The 15,979-nt window shown below is 38.0% G+C and overlaps 1 protein-coding gene and 1 long non-coding RNA gene across 6 annotated transcripts; one reads left to right on the top strand and one right to left on the bottom strand.

The window, feature by feature from the left end:
• Positions 1 to 4,320: 4,320 nt before the first annotated feature.
• LOC117408757 (uncharacterized) lies at positions 4,321 to 11,886 on the top strand. Of its 3 annotated transcripts, none has more exons than XR_004661123.2 (5): positions 4,321 to 4,414; positions 6,193 to 6,236; positions 6,772 to 7,021; positions 7,781 to 7,910; positions 10,929 to 11,276. It is a non-coding gene; the product is annotated as an uncharacterized LOC117408757 (long non-coding RNA). The 3 variants fall into 3 exon arrangements; XR_004661122.2 differs by lacking the exon at positions 10,929 to 11,276 and adding an exon at positions 11,774 to 11,886 and having other exon boundaries at positions 4,322 to 4,414; XR_009309058.1 differs by lacking the exon at positions 10,929 to 11,276 and having other exon boundaries at positions 4,322 to 4,414; positions 7,781 to 8,877.
• Positions 8,965 to 15,979, bottom strand: LOC117415098 (uncharacterized). Of its 3 annotated transcripts, XR_009309057.1 has the most exons (6): positions 14,609 to 15,979; positions 11,721 to 11,825; positions 11,270 to 11,449; positions 10,749 to 10,849; positions 10,577 to 10,609; positions 8,965 to 10,466 (listed from the first exon to the last, which is right to left on the bottom strand). XR_009309057.1 is itself a non-coding variant. In XM_059002197.1 (3 exons), exons 2-3 carry the CDS (start codon positions 10,816 to 10,818, stop codon positions 9,584 to 9,586), a joined length of 1,125 nt encoding a protein of 374 aa, XP_058858180.1. In that variant the 5' UTR covers positions 10,819 to 10,849; positions 11,270 to 11,353; the 3' UTR covers positions 8,965 to 9,583. The 3 variants fall into 3 exon arrangements, 1 of the variants encoding a protein (XP_058858180.1); XR_009309056.1 differs by lacking the exon at positions 10,577 to 10,609 and having other exon boundaries at positions 14,609 to 15,973; XM_059002197.1 differs by lacking the exons at positions 11,721 to 11,825; positions 14,609 to 15,979 and having other exon boundaries at positions 10,577 to 10,849; positions 11,270 to 11,353.

Here is a 15,979-nt window from a genome sequence, read left to right as displayed (position 1 = left end):
TAGGCTGTGTGGTCCAGTGGTTAAAGAACAGGGCTTGTAACCAGGTTCCCGGTTCAAATCCCACCTCAGCCACTGACTCATTGTGTGATCCTGAGCAAGTCACTTAACCTCCTTGTGCTCTGTCTTTTGGGTGAGACGTAATTGTAAGTGACTCTGCAGCTGATGCATAGTTCACACACCCTAGTCTCTGTAAGTCGCCTTGGATAAAGGCGTCTGCTAAAATAAACAAATAATAATACTATTCTTTTCTTACCCAAGTGTGAACTATTTAAATAATATCCCTGATACCGATATAGTAAATGGAAGTGCACAACAAGTAAGGTTTATGAAATGATGTGGTTAGCCCCACCCACTTTAAATTATTTGGTTAACCCCGCCCATTGGCGACTCATGGCTTGAAAAACTGGTGGGGCACAGCACCCCCATCACCACCCCCCCCCCCCCCCCCCAAAAAAAAAAAATGCTCAAACCCGATGCCCGAATTTAACCATTTTTATGTAAACATTAAGCTAGCTTTCTAAGATTACCAGATATTTCATCACAAACAGTTCTACGCCAGATTGTCACAATCAAGAGAGCTGCAAACAACACTTTACAGGCAAGAGTCTCTTATCGACAGACATCTACACCTGCACTAACCTGAGCGTTTGAAATGGAAGGATCGTCACACTCTTGTGCTGTTCGTAACATTCTGAACTACAGAAGAGTCAGGTTCGGTTTCTGTTGATGTCTCTGGCGTTGGAGGTTTAGCTTTTTTTTTGTAGAAAAACTCCAAACGTAGCTTTCTTTTTGCCATTTTAACAGGGCTCAAATTCACTCCGTTTTAGCACATATTTTCGCTGACTGAAAAAGTGAAAGTCTCACACGAGAACAAATATAACGGTGAAGGGTCTTAGACACTCTTTGTTATGTTATTATGTTTTGAAAGTTTGAAATAAACTGCGCATTTTTAAATAATAAACCCTGGCAACAGTGGCGTAGACAGGATTTTTTTTCGGGAGAGGGTGGCAATGGTAACTTTTTTAAGGTGAATAGTCACAGTGGTGAAATTGGCAACCTGATTTCTTATTAGTGCATTGACGTTTTATTGTCGAAAAATAAAGAACTTTTTTAAAAAAAAAGAAGATCCAATAACCAAATACACTGTTGTGCAAAATAGTTAAAAAGAGAGATTCAGTTCAGAACACTTACGTTTAAAAACAAAAAAGGAAATACGAAGCAAAGGACTTGAACTTTTAACATGCGCATCAGATTTCAAATTCACATTATGATAATAAGTAACTATATATAATTTCATTCGTACTTATGGTTGTTTATTTCACATTTGGTGTTCAAAGCAAAGCAACCCATTTTATTTAATTTCACAAATCCTGACTAATGTAATTACTCTTTGACTGACGCAGGACTGCCGATGGTACCTAATCTTCTGGAGGTTCGGAGGAGGAGGGACTTGTGCACACAGTTGCATTAACTACATTGTATAACTACAGCGCCTTTAAACACAAAAAAAATGTACAAACAGCTGATCCAACAAAAAACTTGGGTTGATTGACAGCAAATCCAACCACTCATTTTTTTTTGGTATCACACTGCACTGACATTCGCTGACGGACACGTTGTAGCCTAAACAAATAATCAGAATGAAAACAAGTAGGTAACCGAACTCAGGAATTGAAACAGTTTTGCCGGTTTTCTCTCAGCAGCGTCCAGAACTGTTTTCATTCTGATTTATTTCTTTAGTTATTCAATTAATAACAGGTTGTACATTTACCACCACTCCATCTCCAAGACCTGGATGGACTTGGTTACCGTCCCTTGATGAAGCTGGCTGCACAATCCATGAAAAATGATAATCTTATTAGTAGGCTGGCTGCTGGAGAGGTCAGCTGGCAAAAAGATATGTCATGAGGCGAGTGCATTCTATGTAAATACATAGGCTACTCATTACATAGTAGATGTCCTCTACCACATCTATATGTGTAGTAGCTAGGCTACATAGCATATACAGTAATCATAGCCTATATGTTTCATGCATCTGTGTTTGGGGTTGAGCAAGTACAGCTTGCTTATATATTCTCATTGGTTGATAGCAACGCGGTAAATAAAAAGTTCTTTCCGTGAGCGAAAAGAAAAATCAGCGCCGCCCATGCCACGTCCGCCCCGCTATAATGGGAAGCGAAAAATATAACAATATTGGAATTTCTTACACATGTTTCAGTGTGAACGATCCTAACACAGTGGCTAAGCCACTGCCTGGCAGAAATCTGGGGGGGCACGTGACCAGGCGTGCCCCCCCTATGCGTCGCCACTGGGTACAGGGGCATGCAAGAATCCATATCGCAGCTACAGGGGCATAAAATGTTATTGTTTTTTCTTTTTTTCTTTTTTTTTGGATGTTAAGAGTTAGGATGGTATTTACTCGCGCATAGTTTTGAATGTTATTTCCGAATCTCTCCTTTAACATGTCTGAAGGGGACACTGTATTACTTAAAACGTGAATTAACGTCTTCAAACCTGTTAACAGTGAGCAGTTACCTTTGGATTACACCCCAGGTTCAGACGCTTTGATTGGACTAATGTATCCGCAGCTGACCTAAGACTCACCGGTTCAACGGTGTCAGTAATGCTCAACAGAAAAGAATGCATACAGAAAAATATTGTATACTGGCCATGGGCTTTGGTTTTGCCCAGAGCCGTAACTAAGCATTTAGCTACCGGGGCATGCAAATATAAATATATATGTATATATATAAATTGCATGCGCCTCCGGTTGAAGCAAACGGAGTTGGATGGAAAGACTCCATATCGCAGCTACAGGGGCATGCAAGAATCCATATCGCGGCTACCGGGGCATAAAATGTTATTTTTTTTTCTTTTTTTTTTTTTTGGATGTTAGGAGTTAGGATGGTATTTACTCGCGCATAGTTTTGAATGTTTTTTTTCCGAATCTCTCCTTTAACATGTCTGAAGGGGACACTGTATTACATAAAACGTGAATTAATGTCTTCAAACTTGTTAACAGTCAGCCGTTACCTTGGTATTACACACCAGGTTCAGACGCATTGATTGGACTAATGTATCCGCAGGCGAACTAAGACTCACCGTTTCAACGGTGTCAGTAGTGCTCAACAGAAAAGAATGCATACAGAAAAATATTGTATACTGGCCATGGGCTTTGGTTTTGCCCAGAGCCGTAACTAAGCATTTAGCTACCGGGGCATGCAAATATATATATATAAATTGCATGCGCCTCCGGTTGAAGCAAACGGAGGTGGATGGAAAGACTCCATATCGCAGCTACATGGGCATGCAAGACTCCATATCGCAGCTACAGGGGCATAAAATGTTTTTTTTTTTTCTTTTTTTTTTTTTTGGGATGTTAGGAGTTATGATGGTATTTACTCGCGCATAGTTTTGAATGTTATTTCCGAATCTCTCCTTTAACATGTCTGAAGGGGACACTGTATTACTTAAAACGTGAATTAACGTCTTCAAACCTGTCAACAGTGAGCAGTTACCTTGGGATTACACCCTAGGTCCGGACGCATTGATTGGACTAATGTATCCGCAGGCGACCTAAGACTCACCGTTTCAACGGTGTCAGTAGTGCTCAACAGAAAAGAATGCATACAGAAAAATATTGTATACTGGCCATGGGCTTTGGTTTTGCCCAGAGCCGTAACTAAGCATTTAGCTACCGGGGTATGCATATATATATATATATATATATATATATATATAAATTGCATGCGCCTCCGGTTGAAGCAAACGGAGGTGGATGGAAAGACTCCATATCGCAGCTACAGGGGCATAAAATGTTATTTTTTTTTTCTTTTTTTTTTGGATGTTAGGAGTTAGGATGGTATTTACTCGCGCACAGTTTTGAATGTTATTTCCGAATCTCTCCTTTAACATGTCTGAAGGGGACACTGTATTACTTAAAACGTGAATTAACGTCTTCAAACGTGTTAACAGTGAGCAGTTACTTTGGGATTACACCCCAGGTTCAGACGCATTGATTGGACTAATGTATCCGCAGGCGACCTAAGACTCACCGTTTCAACGGTGTCAGTAGTGCTCAACAGAAAATAATATATATTTTTTTTTAATCCAAAAATGCGGTTCCTGAGTCCTGGAGGCGCTGTAGATCCCACGCAGGACACCACGTGTCACAAAGATGGCCGGAGTGGGTGGTGTTTCACAGGGGAGAAGTTTGCCCCGAACTTCGACTGGCAGGCAGGTCTGCCTATTAGGCAGATAATAAAACTCCTCTCTGCGAAAACCCGCCTCCTCAGTTACATCACAAAGGAAACACGCTTTCTAAGGGCAAAAGCTGCCTGTTTCCACGCCCTCACATTCAAACTGAAAACTGCGCGCCAAGGTTTTGCAGCAGAACAGATTTGGAATGAAAAAGGTAGGATGTTTTATTCATCTTCTCAAAATGCACAGTTTTTAGCAGAACGTATGCACACAAAGGCATTAAAAAATGTTGAGTTACGCCTTAAATATGAATATGAATATCTTCTTCTGTTAAGTTGTATTATATAACGTTTTTTTTTTAAGTGTAGCTATCATTTCAAATTTTATTGATGCTTAATCTCTACCTTTGTCTTGTTTTGTTGTTCAAACGTATATTTTAATTATTCACTTTATGTGCAGCATAGTATTTATGCTGTACTGTGTGTGCAAGTTGTTCACAGTGATCCACAACATTCAGTTACACATAATTTATAATTGATTTGCTGTTAAAAATGATAATACAAAATATAATAAACTTACCAGGCATGTCAGCTGAAGTTATGCTAATGTCCTATGTCTTAAGTAAATATTGGTAACAGAATAACAAGGTTGGTTACTCTAAACTAAATTATTAATTTACCAGCTGGTAAGACTACTGTAGTTATTATTATTTCTTAGCAGACGCCCTTATCCAGGGCGACTTACAATTGTTACAAGATATCACATTATTTTTACATACAATTACCCATTTATATAGTTGTTTTTGTTTTTTTACTGGAGCAATCTAGGTAAAGTACCTTGCTCAAGGGTAAAACAGCAGTGTCCCCCACTGGGGATTGAACCCACAACCCTCCAGTCAAGAGTCCAGAGCCCTAACCACTACTTCACACTGCTGCCCCTAGTTAAAACACAGAGGCCTGGAAGGCAGGTTTACATTGGGTGTTTATAATGGGCACATGCCTGGCAGGCTGGTTTATTATAGGCACATGCCTGGCAGGCTGGTTTATAATGGGCACATGCCTGGCAGGCTGGTTTATAATGGGCACATGCCTGGCAGGCTGGTTTATAATGGGCACATTCCTGGCAGGCTGGTTTATAATGGGCACATGCCTGGCAGGCTGGTTTATAATGGGCACATGCCTGGCAGGCTGGTTTTATAATGGGCACATGCCTGGAAGGATGGTTTATATTGGGCACATGCCTGGAAGGCTGGTTTATATTGGGCACATGCCTGGAAGGCTGGTTTATATTGGGCACATGCCTGGAAGGCTGGTTTATATTGGGCACATGCCTGGCAGGCTGGTTTATATTGGGCACATGCCTGGAAGGCTGGTTTATACTGGGCACATGCCTGGAAGGCTGGTTTATAATGGGCACGTGTCTGGCAGGCTGGTTTATAATGGGCACGTGTCTGGCAGGCTGGTTTATAATGGGCACCTGCCTGGCAGGCTGGTTTATAATGGTCACATGCCTGGCAGGCTGGTTTATAATGGGTATGTGCCTGGCAGGCTGGTTTATAATGGGTACGTGCCTGTCAGGCTGGTTTATAATGGGTATGTGCCTGGCAGGCTGGTTTATAATGTGCACGTGCCTGGCAGGCTGGTTTATAATGTGCACGTGCCTGGCAGGCTGGTTTATAATGGGTACGTGCCTGTCAGGCTGGTTTATAATGGGTATGTGCCTGGCAGGCTGGTTTATAATGTGCACGTGCCTGGCAGGCTGGTTTATAATGTGCACGTGCCTGGCAGGCTGGTTTATATTGGGCACATGCCTGGCAGGCTGGTTTATAATGGGCACATGCCTGGCAGGCTGGTTTATAATGGGCACATGCCTGGCAGGCTGGTTTATAAGGGGCATATGGCTGGCAGGCTGATTAAAAAAAATTGTGATTGAAAAAAAAAAAATGCTGTAGCTTTCCATTATCATAATTTCATTCTGATATTTGTTTCTCAGAGAAATGCCTCCCAGAAAGCGTAGGAAGTGTACTTCGGTCACTGGTAAGTATGAATTATTGTTTGTGAATAAATAATTATATTTTATAAAATTACTGAATAGTTTATGTATAGAGCCACTATCGTAGTTTGTAGAAAATGTTATATGGCCTAATGTGTATGACTATCAGTAAAGTATCTGATTTTTTTTTTTTCTAACAACTTATAACACTTTAAAATGTACACTCCACAATAATGTCTTCAGGATTGCTGCTCATGGACAGCACTTTGGCGCATACATTTTAAAGTGTTATAAGTTGTTAGAAAGGATGTTAACAATGAAAGTGAAAATATCAGATACTTTATTGAGAGTCATACCAACACATTAGGATCTGTGTCAGGATGTTAACAATGAAAGAGAAAAAATCAGATACTTTACTGATGCAGTTGGACTAACACATTAGGCCATATACCAACACATGAGACCATATAACAACACATTAGACCATATACCAACATTTTCTACAACCTACGATAGTTGCTCTTAAAACAAGAAACGTAGTGTTATTTACAAGTAAGGTGTTGTATTTTTTTCCTTCAGTGAAAAATCATGCAGAAAAAGCTCATGCTACATCAGCAACCCCTGCTGCTTGTTCAGAAAGCGACACTGCTTCCCCACTGCCACAGGCATGCCCGCCTTCCTCCAGCACAGTCGCTGTGTCACTTCAGCATCCACCTGTATCACTGGCTGTGCCTCGCCCAGCTGTAATACCCGACAGCATGGCTACACCACAAGTATTTGCTGAAGTCGAGAGCCTTCTCCCTCTTTCTTTCAACAAGAGAAAGAAAAGGTAATATAACATAAATAAACAGATTAATGTGATATTGGAACATTCCATAATTTAAGTATTCTCAAGTTCATTCCAAAGGCTTAATGCAGAATTAAATTAATTCTGAATTAAGTAAATACCTTTTTTATGGTTTCATTAAATTTACATTTGTGTATCAATTTTGCAATGTTGGCCATATTTTGTATCTTATTATTCTTATACCTTTCCCCCAAAGATACAGTGTGACAGCAGAGGAGATCAGGAAAAGGATAGGTCCACCTGAGAATGTGTCAGCCAATTCCCTGGTTGCATATCTAAGGGTAGATAAAAATAAAAAGAGTGAGCTTAAAAAGAAGATTGAAGAGACATTTGGCATTAGTCCTGGCCCAACAACCACTGTAACTTCCCTGTGTTCCAAACTGACTGAGGGTACATTAGTAAATGTCCAGTGCAATGTCAACACACTAAAACATATCAATTAGTAGTATAACACATGGTACAATATACAGACCACTGCATTCAACAGCTTCAAAATACCTTATCTTAACAGTGTAGTGTGGGTAGCCTTGTTTTTAAAACCTAACAATCTAATTATATGTTTCCATTCTAAGTTGTCTTGCATTCAGGCACCAGCTTAAGTCAAATGTAACATGCAAACAGTAAACATTATATTTATCATTAAATAAATCCATTATTTGTGAATATAGAAAATGTAATGTCAGTCTTATTGTACGTTAAAAGTTGATTGTTACAATAATAGTAACACTTTTCTGTCTTCAGGAGAAGCCTGCGATTTAGGTGTGGGCATCGGCAAGTTGGCAGTAAGGATGATTCCTTTTGACAGGATCGCAGTTTTGGAGGGCTCGATCACAACCAAAGATGTTGCCATTGGAAAGCTTCATGAATTTAAGTATGTTTCTTTACTGTTTTACACTAGTGATGAAAAACGCAGGTGTACTGTAACCAAAACGTTAAATTACATCAAATCTGTAACAAAAAATACACGATGAATATGAAATATAGAAAAAGTAAAATCAGACCAAAATATTTCCTATGTACAAAACAATAAAGTTAGAAAGAGGGGTCAACCAGAGAAAGATATGATTGCAATCAAATGTGCGAAATTGTAAAAATAAAGTCAACAGAAGACTTAATTAAACTATATATTTTACCTCTCCAGTTTTTTATGAATGGCACTCATTTTGTGGAAGCACAATTATATCATATTAAATATAGAAGGCAGGATTTGCACTCTGCCTTTACCCGCTATGCCACTTGTGAGCCACAAATTATTATTTTTAAAGTGTAAAGGTACACTTTAAAACTTCTAAATAGACTTGCAGATTTTCTCAGGGTGATTTTTTCCGCTGGGCATCTCAATATTTTTTTGTTTTTATTTACATACCATTACAAGATAAAATGTTAGGAGCTAAAAACAATCCTCATTAAATATTGGGTAAAATCAGTGTCTGAGGCTAAAAGCAGCTTACATAAAACCACATGCCTGGTTTATTGAGTATTGCAGTACTAATTGTATTATTCATTATTTAAAAAAAAAAAAATATATATATATATATATATATATATTTTTTTTTTTATTTCTCGATGGCATCAAGAATACAACAGACCAAATTAAAGAAAGTGCTACGGACTTTGACATGGCTACTCATCGACTGGGCTTTCAAATGCTTGATGTTTACAGTTCTGTACTTCAAAAATGTGCCGATTCCCAGATAGAAAAACTGCAGAATGTGTAGTTTTAGATGACACTGAAAATAAGGCATCCTTTGCATATATGTTCATTATTTTAAAAAAGGGCTTGTTCAAAACATTAAGAACATTTCTAAGCAAAGAAAACCTAAAATAGCATTTTATGTAAGGCATTTTCTTTTCTATACAACCTCTTAAATATATATTTAAAAATGTACCATAAACATACATAAATAAAGGTACTGTACAACATCTCATATTTATAGTTTCTTGTTTTATTTGTTTATGATTTAAATATTAGCAGTATTAAAATGTAAAACTGCACATACATGCTTCAACAGACTGATACAGAGCAATACAAAGTACTGGACCCAATTGTGGAAAAAAGTGCTGTACAGAAGAACCCTCCTCCCCACTTCTCAGCTCTAATGACCCCCTGACATGTTCCCCCTTTGAAAGAAATTCAGTTCAGGCTTAGATTTTTATGTTAACAATTTGCTTTTACACCACTCGCTACTTAAAGATTGCACTTTCTATTTACTACAAATCATATTTTTACAACTTCTTTACAAAGTGTTACAATAATGCACATTTAAGTGTTATTTAAGTAATCTGATTAAGAGAGAAAAGGGAGACATACCATATCAAATATCGACCAACTTGGCCAGAATACAATCATCAGCAATTAGAACTATGCAACATATATTTTATTTTTGATAACATGCTGCCACTATACATATAAATAGCTATTTCACTCTTACTTGAAGAGACCTTTGAGGTCCTTAACAGTTGTAATTAACCTCTATACTTTGTCCAGTTTTGTGTGCATTCTGTAATTCAAAAATAAAGGCGTGGGCTCATAACAGCACACGTTCAGCTCGATTTTAGTATCTGATTCTTTGCTCTGCTACCAATTATTCTTTTTCTAAAGGAACAGACTTTGAATTTGGAATCAAGTCTATGGGTATATAAAGCTCGATTAAGGGGTTCTTTGAGCTGATATGAATGCATGTCTATAGCATGGCTTCTTGCTCTTTCAATGCGTTTTCTGTAAGCATGCAGCCTTATAATTTTTATTTTATTGCTGGCCATGCTATACTGTCCAAATGCTAGTTGGTGTGCACGTTTTACTACAGCATTCAACTCTGGAGATTCCTTATAATCACTGCTGTCACACCACTCCTTTAAGTCTGAAATCATCTTCTTTACACACAACTGTTTATTGTGTGATTGACAATTTGCTGTGGTATTCACAAAGCAGTCTGTTACCTCTTGGTTAGGGTTCTGTGTACCAATTAACTCAGAAAGTCTTAGACAGACACATATTTCTCCAAGACTATTGGCAAGACAGGTACACTGTTGGTTTTGCACATGTACTACTCCAAAACTACCAGCACAATGTACAATTAAATGTTTTCCATCCCACTCATAGCAATGCTGTTCAGTTAGTGAACTGGCTAATTCTTTTCGAATTCCATCAATATCAATCCCCTGTTCTTTGCACATCATTTTTGCAAACTCAATATGCTTGCACAAATTACCCCTTTCAGAAACGGCGCATTCACATTTCATGCTAATTAAATCCACAGCATAACATTTTGCTTTATCTGCTTCTGAAGGCACTGTGCAATGGCCACCTGATTTGTAAACAAAATTATTTTGAAGGCCTTTGTTCTTCGTACGTAATGCAGATTCTGCAGTATCCTGTGTTTTGGAATCAGAAATCCTCTGAGCACCATGAAGACCTTCCAGATACCTGCACCATATACAAGACAGAATACAATTAGTAGAGCATTATTCTATTATTCACATGCTAAAAAAAGTTATGGGTTGTGTAAATTATATACATGATAAAAATGCATTTACCTGTGGTACACTATCTCCTTATTTGTACAGATACTGAAATAAATGTACACAACAACTTTATGTTCTAGAAAATTACAAATATAAAGTATAATGTATTTATTTTTTGAAATCCAACACTCATTTGCAACACTAGACCACATAAAAATGCTAGTATTGGAAATGTTACACAAACCTCTAGTAAGTGACCACCTTGGTATTAAGTAGTAGAAGTAGTTCATCAACTCGTCTGTTTGCATAGCCATGAAGAAACTGATACTTCATGCTGAAAAAAATCTATGGGAAAAAAAGAAAAGCAAAAGCAACTTTTTTTATTTTTTTTATTTAGTATCATCAATTTTTTTCCCTTTATCAGCAATTCAACTTGGCTGACCGCAACAACTCCCCGCCTCCTCAGGAGGGATGAGACAAAGCATGCGCCCTCCGATACGAGCACTGTCAAAGCCATATGCTATTTTTCGCACTACAAGCCCAGAGCTCCCACCCCCTAGCGAACACATCGTTTGGAGGAGTCGATGCAGCTAGAAATGCCAATGCCCTGAACCTGCAGGCGCCAGGTCAATTGTGCGCCACCCTCTCAGAACTCCTGGCCAAAGCTGGCAATGGCATAGGCAGGATTCGAGACAAGTCTGTCTCTTGCCTATAGTGCTGCAACTTATGTTTTTGTTTTAATCACTATTTTTACATAATGCATACCTCTCAACAAGGTTGTTCGTTTCACTGTCTTGGTGGTAAACTCTCCGTCCAAAATTGGCCCACATGTCTGCATTTCGAAACCAATGGTCCTGTAGATAGATACTGTGAAATTACTGAACTGCCAGTTTCTCTGTCTGTTTTGACAATCACTTCCTTTGACATCTTTTCAAACTCGGCAGCCTAAAATGAATGAAAATAAATATAAAAAATGTTAACAGAAAGACATGCATACCAAATAATTTTTTTTCAAAAAATACACGTTTGTCAATATACAAATTCTATTAAAAAGATGAGTAGTATAATTATGGTAAATGGATTATCCATGAATGAGCAACAGTATGTCATTATTGTGGTGAGAAGGAAATTAAAAAACAAACTTTGAACTCATCAATAAAGATCAGCACCTTATGACATTTGCTAACGTGGAAGAAAGAAAGAAAAATAAACTTACTGTACTGCATTGTTTTAAGGCAATCATAGACCTAATCACTTCATTTTTTGCAGACAGATTCTGACTGCATCCTCCATCACGTCGGACAATCCATCTGTGTACCGCCTTTAAAAAAACTAAAAACTAAACGTTGATAATTATCACTGTCTAAGTCTGTGTTAAAAAGTACTATAGCACATGGTCTGTTTTTTGTTTGCTTTCAAAATTGTAACTATTGTACACTGATTTTTTAAAACTTATTGTATATTAGTTTTTTAATTAGTTTTGAATTTGCTATGTATCATGGATTGTGTAAATTACATAACAAAAATGATCATTATAATAAATCAAGTATAATCAAATCTAAGTATGAAGACACATGTAAAATGCAATTGGAATGAACAGTTTTCTGACTCTGCTACTTTGTATCACTTTTGTTAGCTCACATTAAGGAACAATGTTTTCATTTTTTATCAATCAGATTGTCATTCAATTCCCTTCCTGTAACCTTCAGACTTAGGAGATACCACATTTCTACCATAAAATCTTTTTTTTTTATTTTATAATACACACAAGTTGCATTCTGTCATTTTGCCAAAAGCTGGTCTGGGAGGAGGCAGATATTTTTCTGAATATATAAGGCAGGGGTAGACACCCCTGGTCCTGGAGTGCCACAGACCAGTGATTCCCAACCCTGGTCCTGGAGGACCCCCTAACCTGCTGGTTTTTGTTCCAACCGAGCTTGCAATTACTTAATCGAACTAATAATTTGCCTAATTAGAGCCTTTTAATTCTTTTAAACAGTTGGGGTTCCAAGTTAGGTGTAAAATTGTATAAGGAACTTGAATTCTCCAACTTTTTATAAGTTACATGATTTAAAAAGTCCAGTTTAAACTATTACTTAAATTAAGGGCTCAATTAAGTAATTGAGAGCTCGTTGGAACAAAAACCAGCAGGGTAGGTGGTCCTCCAGGACCAGGGTTGGGAACCATTGCCACAAACACTTCAGTTTTTTGTTTACCCCAAGACCCTTAATAAATTCATTGACTCAATGATTAGCTTAATTTATCAGAATTACCATTTGTTCCAGGGATTTAATAATTGATGATTAAGAGATACCTACAAACTCTGCAGGATTGTGGCACTCCAGGACCAGGGTCGCCTACCCCTGATATAAGGCTTTAAGACCTTGTATGTGAATTCTACATTATGGATATAAATACCCACTCTCAAGTACTTTTATACTAAGTGCAATTGAAATCAGTAGGTTATCTGTACATATATTTAAGTAATTAGTCATTGAGGGTCGATTGCACTGTACCAGTTAGTCCACTTGATTCATCTAACTAGTGCAGGACTGGCTAACCCTGGTCCTTGAGAGCCACAGGGTCTTCTGGTTTTTGTTTTAACCGAGCCCTTGATAACTTAATTGACATTATTAATTGGTCTTAATTGGTCAAAATTCCCATGGGTGCCAGTTGATTAGTGTTTGATGATTTAGAGAGACCTATAAAACCTGCAGGATTGTGGCTCTCCAGTACCAGGGTTGGCCACCCCTGAACTAGTGGAATGAGGAGGTTTAGTCCATGTGCTTGGACTACAGTTAGTACTGTACACCTCTATTCTGAAAAATTTGCGGCCGCCCCAAAAGGTTAGCATTGAAATTCTGTTCAATATTTTTCAATGCCATTTTACGTAATACAACATTCTCGTTTTCTTTGCTGGTGCTGTAAGCTTTGTTAATGTAGTTTTTAATTAGGTGTACTAAATACATCTTTTCCTCTATGGAAAATTTTGGAACTCTTTTAGATGACATTTATTCTACTGAAGGGTTTTTAAACTGTTAAAAGTTTGATGTGACTTATCTTCTGCATTGCTTCTGATATTGGTCCACATGGACGGTCTAACGTGTTCTGCATGTTCACATCAGCTGAACCAATTCACATGATTAACTATTTGGTTTTGGTACGGTGCAATCGGGTCTAATTTGCAGCATTTGCTAGACTGCATTTTAGTCCACTTGGTATGGACCAAAGTCATTGCTACACTGCAATCAACCCGGAATGACCCCTAACCGAAAGTGGTTTTGGTTTTTTACCTGAAGTACATGGAACCAGCACAGCAACACCTTTGCATAAGGAAACACTGTGTGTACTGCATTGATTTCTTTCATGTCCCTATCTACCATGACACATCTGCAAAGGGAAATATAAAAAGGAAGTAGTACTTAATCTGTCTATCACTTTGTAAATTAAGAGAGCTGCATACAAAGCTGATTGTACCGCTACAAGGCTGCCAAATCGGGAAGCGTGAGATGGGAGGAGTGGTTGATTGCTGCCATACTTTTTACTGGATGGGCTGCTAATTTTTTTTATTTTTTTTTTTAAACAAAATTCTACATAATAAGATAACTATATAAACCAGATTAAACTCGGTTTTAAATTAAACCCTATATTGGCATTATGTTGTTTCAAATATCACATTTTATGTTCATAATAATTTTTATATCAAACGACACATTACCACCCGAAACATTCTACAGTATAAGCTGTAAATTATGCAATCATGAAATACCATTGCCATGTAAATTACTCATCTTAATCTGTTTATCCTTTGCATTTCATACATAAACTTCAACTATGAATTTTAAAACATATCTTGGCTGAAACTCTCCAACAGCTTCCTGAACTTTTTTCAGACAGTGACAAGATGTCGTCACTGGATTCCTCACTCACAATAAAAAATGCTACAGGTATTCCTCGGCCTTGGTTGCTCTTCACTAGCACAGCATAAAATGCAAAACCATACTGAGTTGCGCCCATGTGTAGAATTGTTGCTCACAAATGTAAAAGAAACGTACGCTCCACATCTATTGGCACGAGTTATTGAAGGTGCTCCTGAGGATTTACCTTTTGGTTTATTGGACCTTTCACATTGCCACTGAAAGTGATTTTCCCCTCTTTTTTTGATAGCTACAAATGTGCCAGTTCCATTCTCCTTAAGACATGTCAAGTGATTTTGCATAAAATCCTCTCTTGAATCTCGTTTTACAATATGTACCGTTCTCTGCACACGTGCGTCAGACTCCTTGCGCAGAGAGTCTTCAAGTGATGAGATCCAGAAACGTTCCATATAATACAACTTAACAGAAGAAGATATTCATATTCATATTTAAGGCGTAACTCAACATATTTTAATGCCTTTGTGTGCATACGTTCTGCTAAAAACGGTGTATTTTGAGAAGATGAATAAAACATCCTACCTTTTTCATTCCAAATCTGTTCTGCTGCAAAACCTTGGCGCGCAGTTTTCAGTTTGAATGTGAGGGCGTGGAAACAGGCAGCTTTTGCCCTTAGAAGGCGTGTTTCCTTTGTGATGTAACTGAGGAGGCGGGTTTTCGCAGAGAGGTGTTTTATTATCTGCCTAATAGGCAGACCTGCCTGCCAGTCGAAGTTAGGGGCAAACTTCTCTCCTGTGTGTATAATTACTGAAATCTATGCATGAAAGGCAACGGCAGCAGCACGGCCGCTCCGATTCCAATCGCCATACCGTCTACACAAACCGTTTGTTCTGACACAAGCCACATAACGTACAATTAGTGGGGCTGAGCAACAAGGCTGTGAAAGTGATACCTCAGAACACCAAGGAAACAAAAAGCTTTAGATGAGAACAGGGTATTTTAAAAATACACCGGTGGCTGCAAACACGTACTGACAGCACCACGAGTTTGAAAATACATCACAAACGCATGCTTCACTAGTGTGACAAAAATGTTGGTTACTTGGTCCCCGGTCTTAAACAGAAAGTGACCGGAAAAGTACTTCTCACAACTTTGTTCACATACAACAAACAGTTAAACCATAGCCGCCAGGCACTACTATATCAATACTTTTTAATGAATACGTCGTTAAAATGTAGTCTATGGTAGGCTTCTAATTTATGTTGGAAAACGTCGTAACAAAGGTATTTTAAACCAATAAAACAGCAGGTAGTCTGACTCCAAAAAGTAAACGGAAAATAAACACAAATAAAAAGGACTTAAAAACAGTTTAAACAAGTCATTTTATCTGAGGTATACATAACGTACGGGTTACAAACGCGGAAAACACTAATACTTAGAAAGGGTAGTTTTTGCTTTGAACGTCAGGCAAGCGTAATTATTTGTAATAGGAATTTACAGATTTAACTGTAGCTTCCCCAGGAACATGATGCAAAAACAGTTTTAATACGATGCTACCTTACAGGCGCTCACTTCTGAAACGCACAGCCACTGACATTGA

The sequence above is a fragment of the Acipenser ruthenus genome, chromosome 2, assembly GCF_902713425.1.
Source record: "Acipenser ruthenus chromosome 2, fAciRut3.2 maternal haplotype, whole genome shotgun sequence".
Taxonomy (NCBI): Eukaryota; Metazoa; Chordata; class Actinopteri; order Acipenseriformes; family Acipenseridae; genus Acipenser; species Acipenser ruthenus.
Note: the sequence above shows the minus strand (reverse complement) of the source record. Positions and strands in the feature narration are given on the sequence as shown.

Coding starts and splice junctions, on each gene's coding strand:
- LOC117415098 (XM_059002197.1), bottom strand. CDS start 10,818: ATGGCTATGCAAACAGACGAGTTGATGAACTACTTCTACTACTTAATA. Junction 10,467..10,576: donor AAGGAGATAGTGTACCACAG/GTAAATGCATTT, acceptor TATATGGTGCAG/GTATCTGGAAGGTCTTCATG.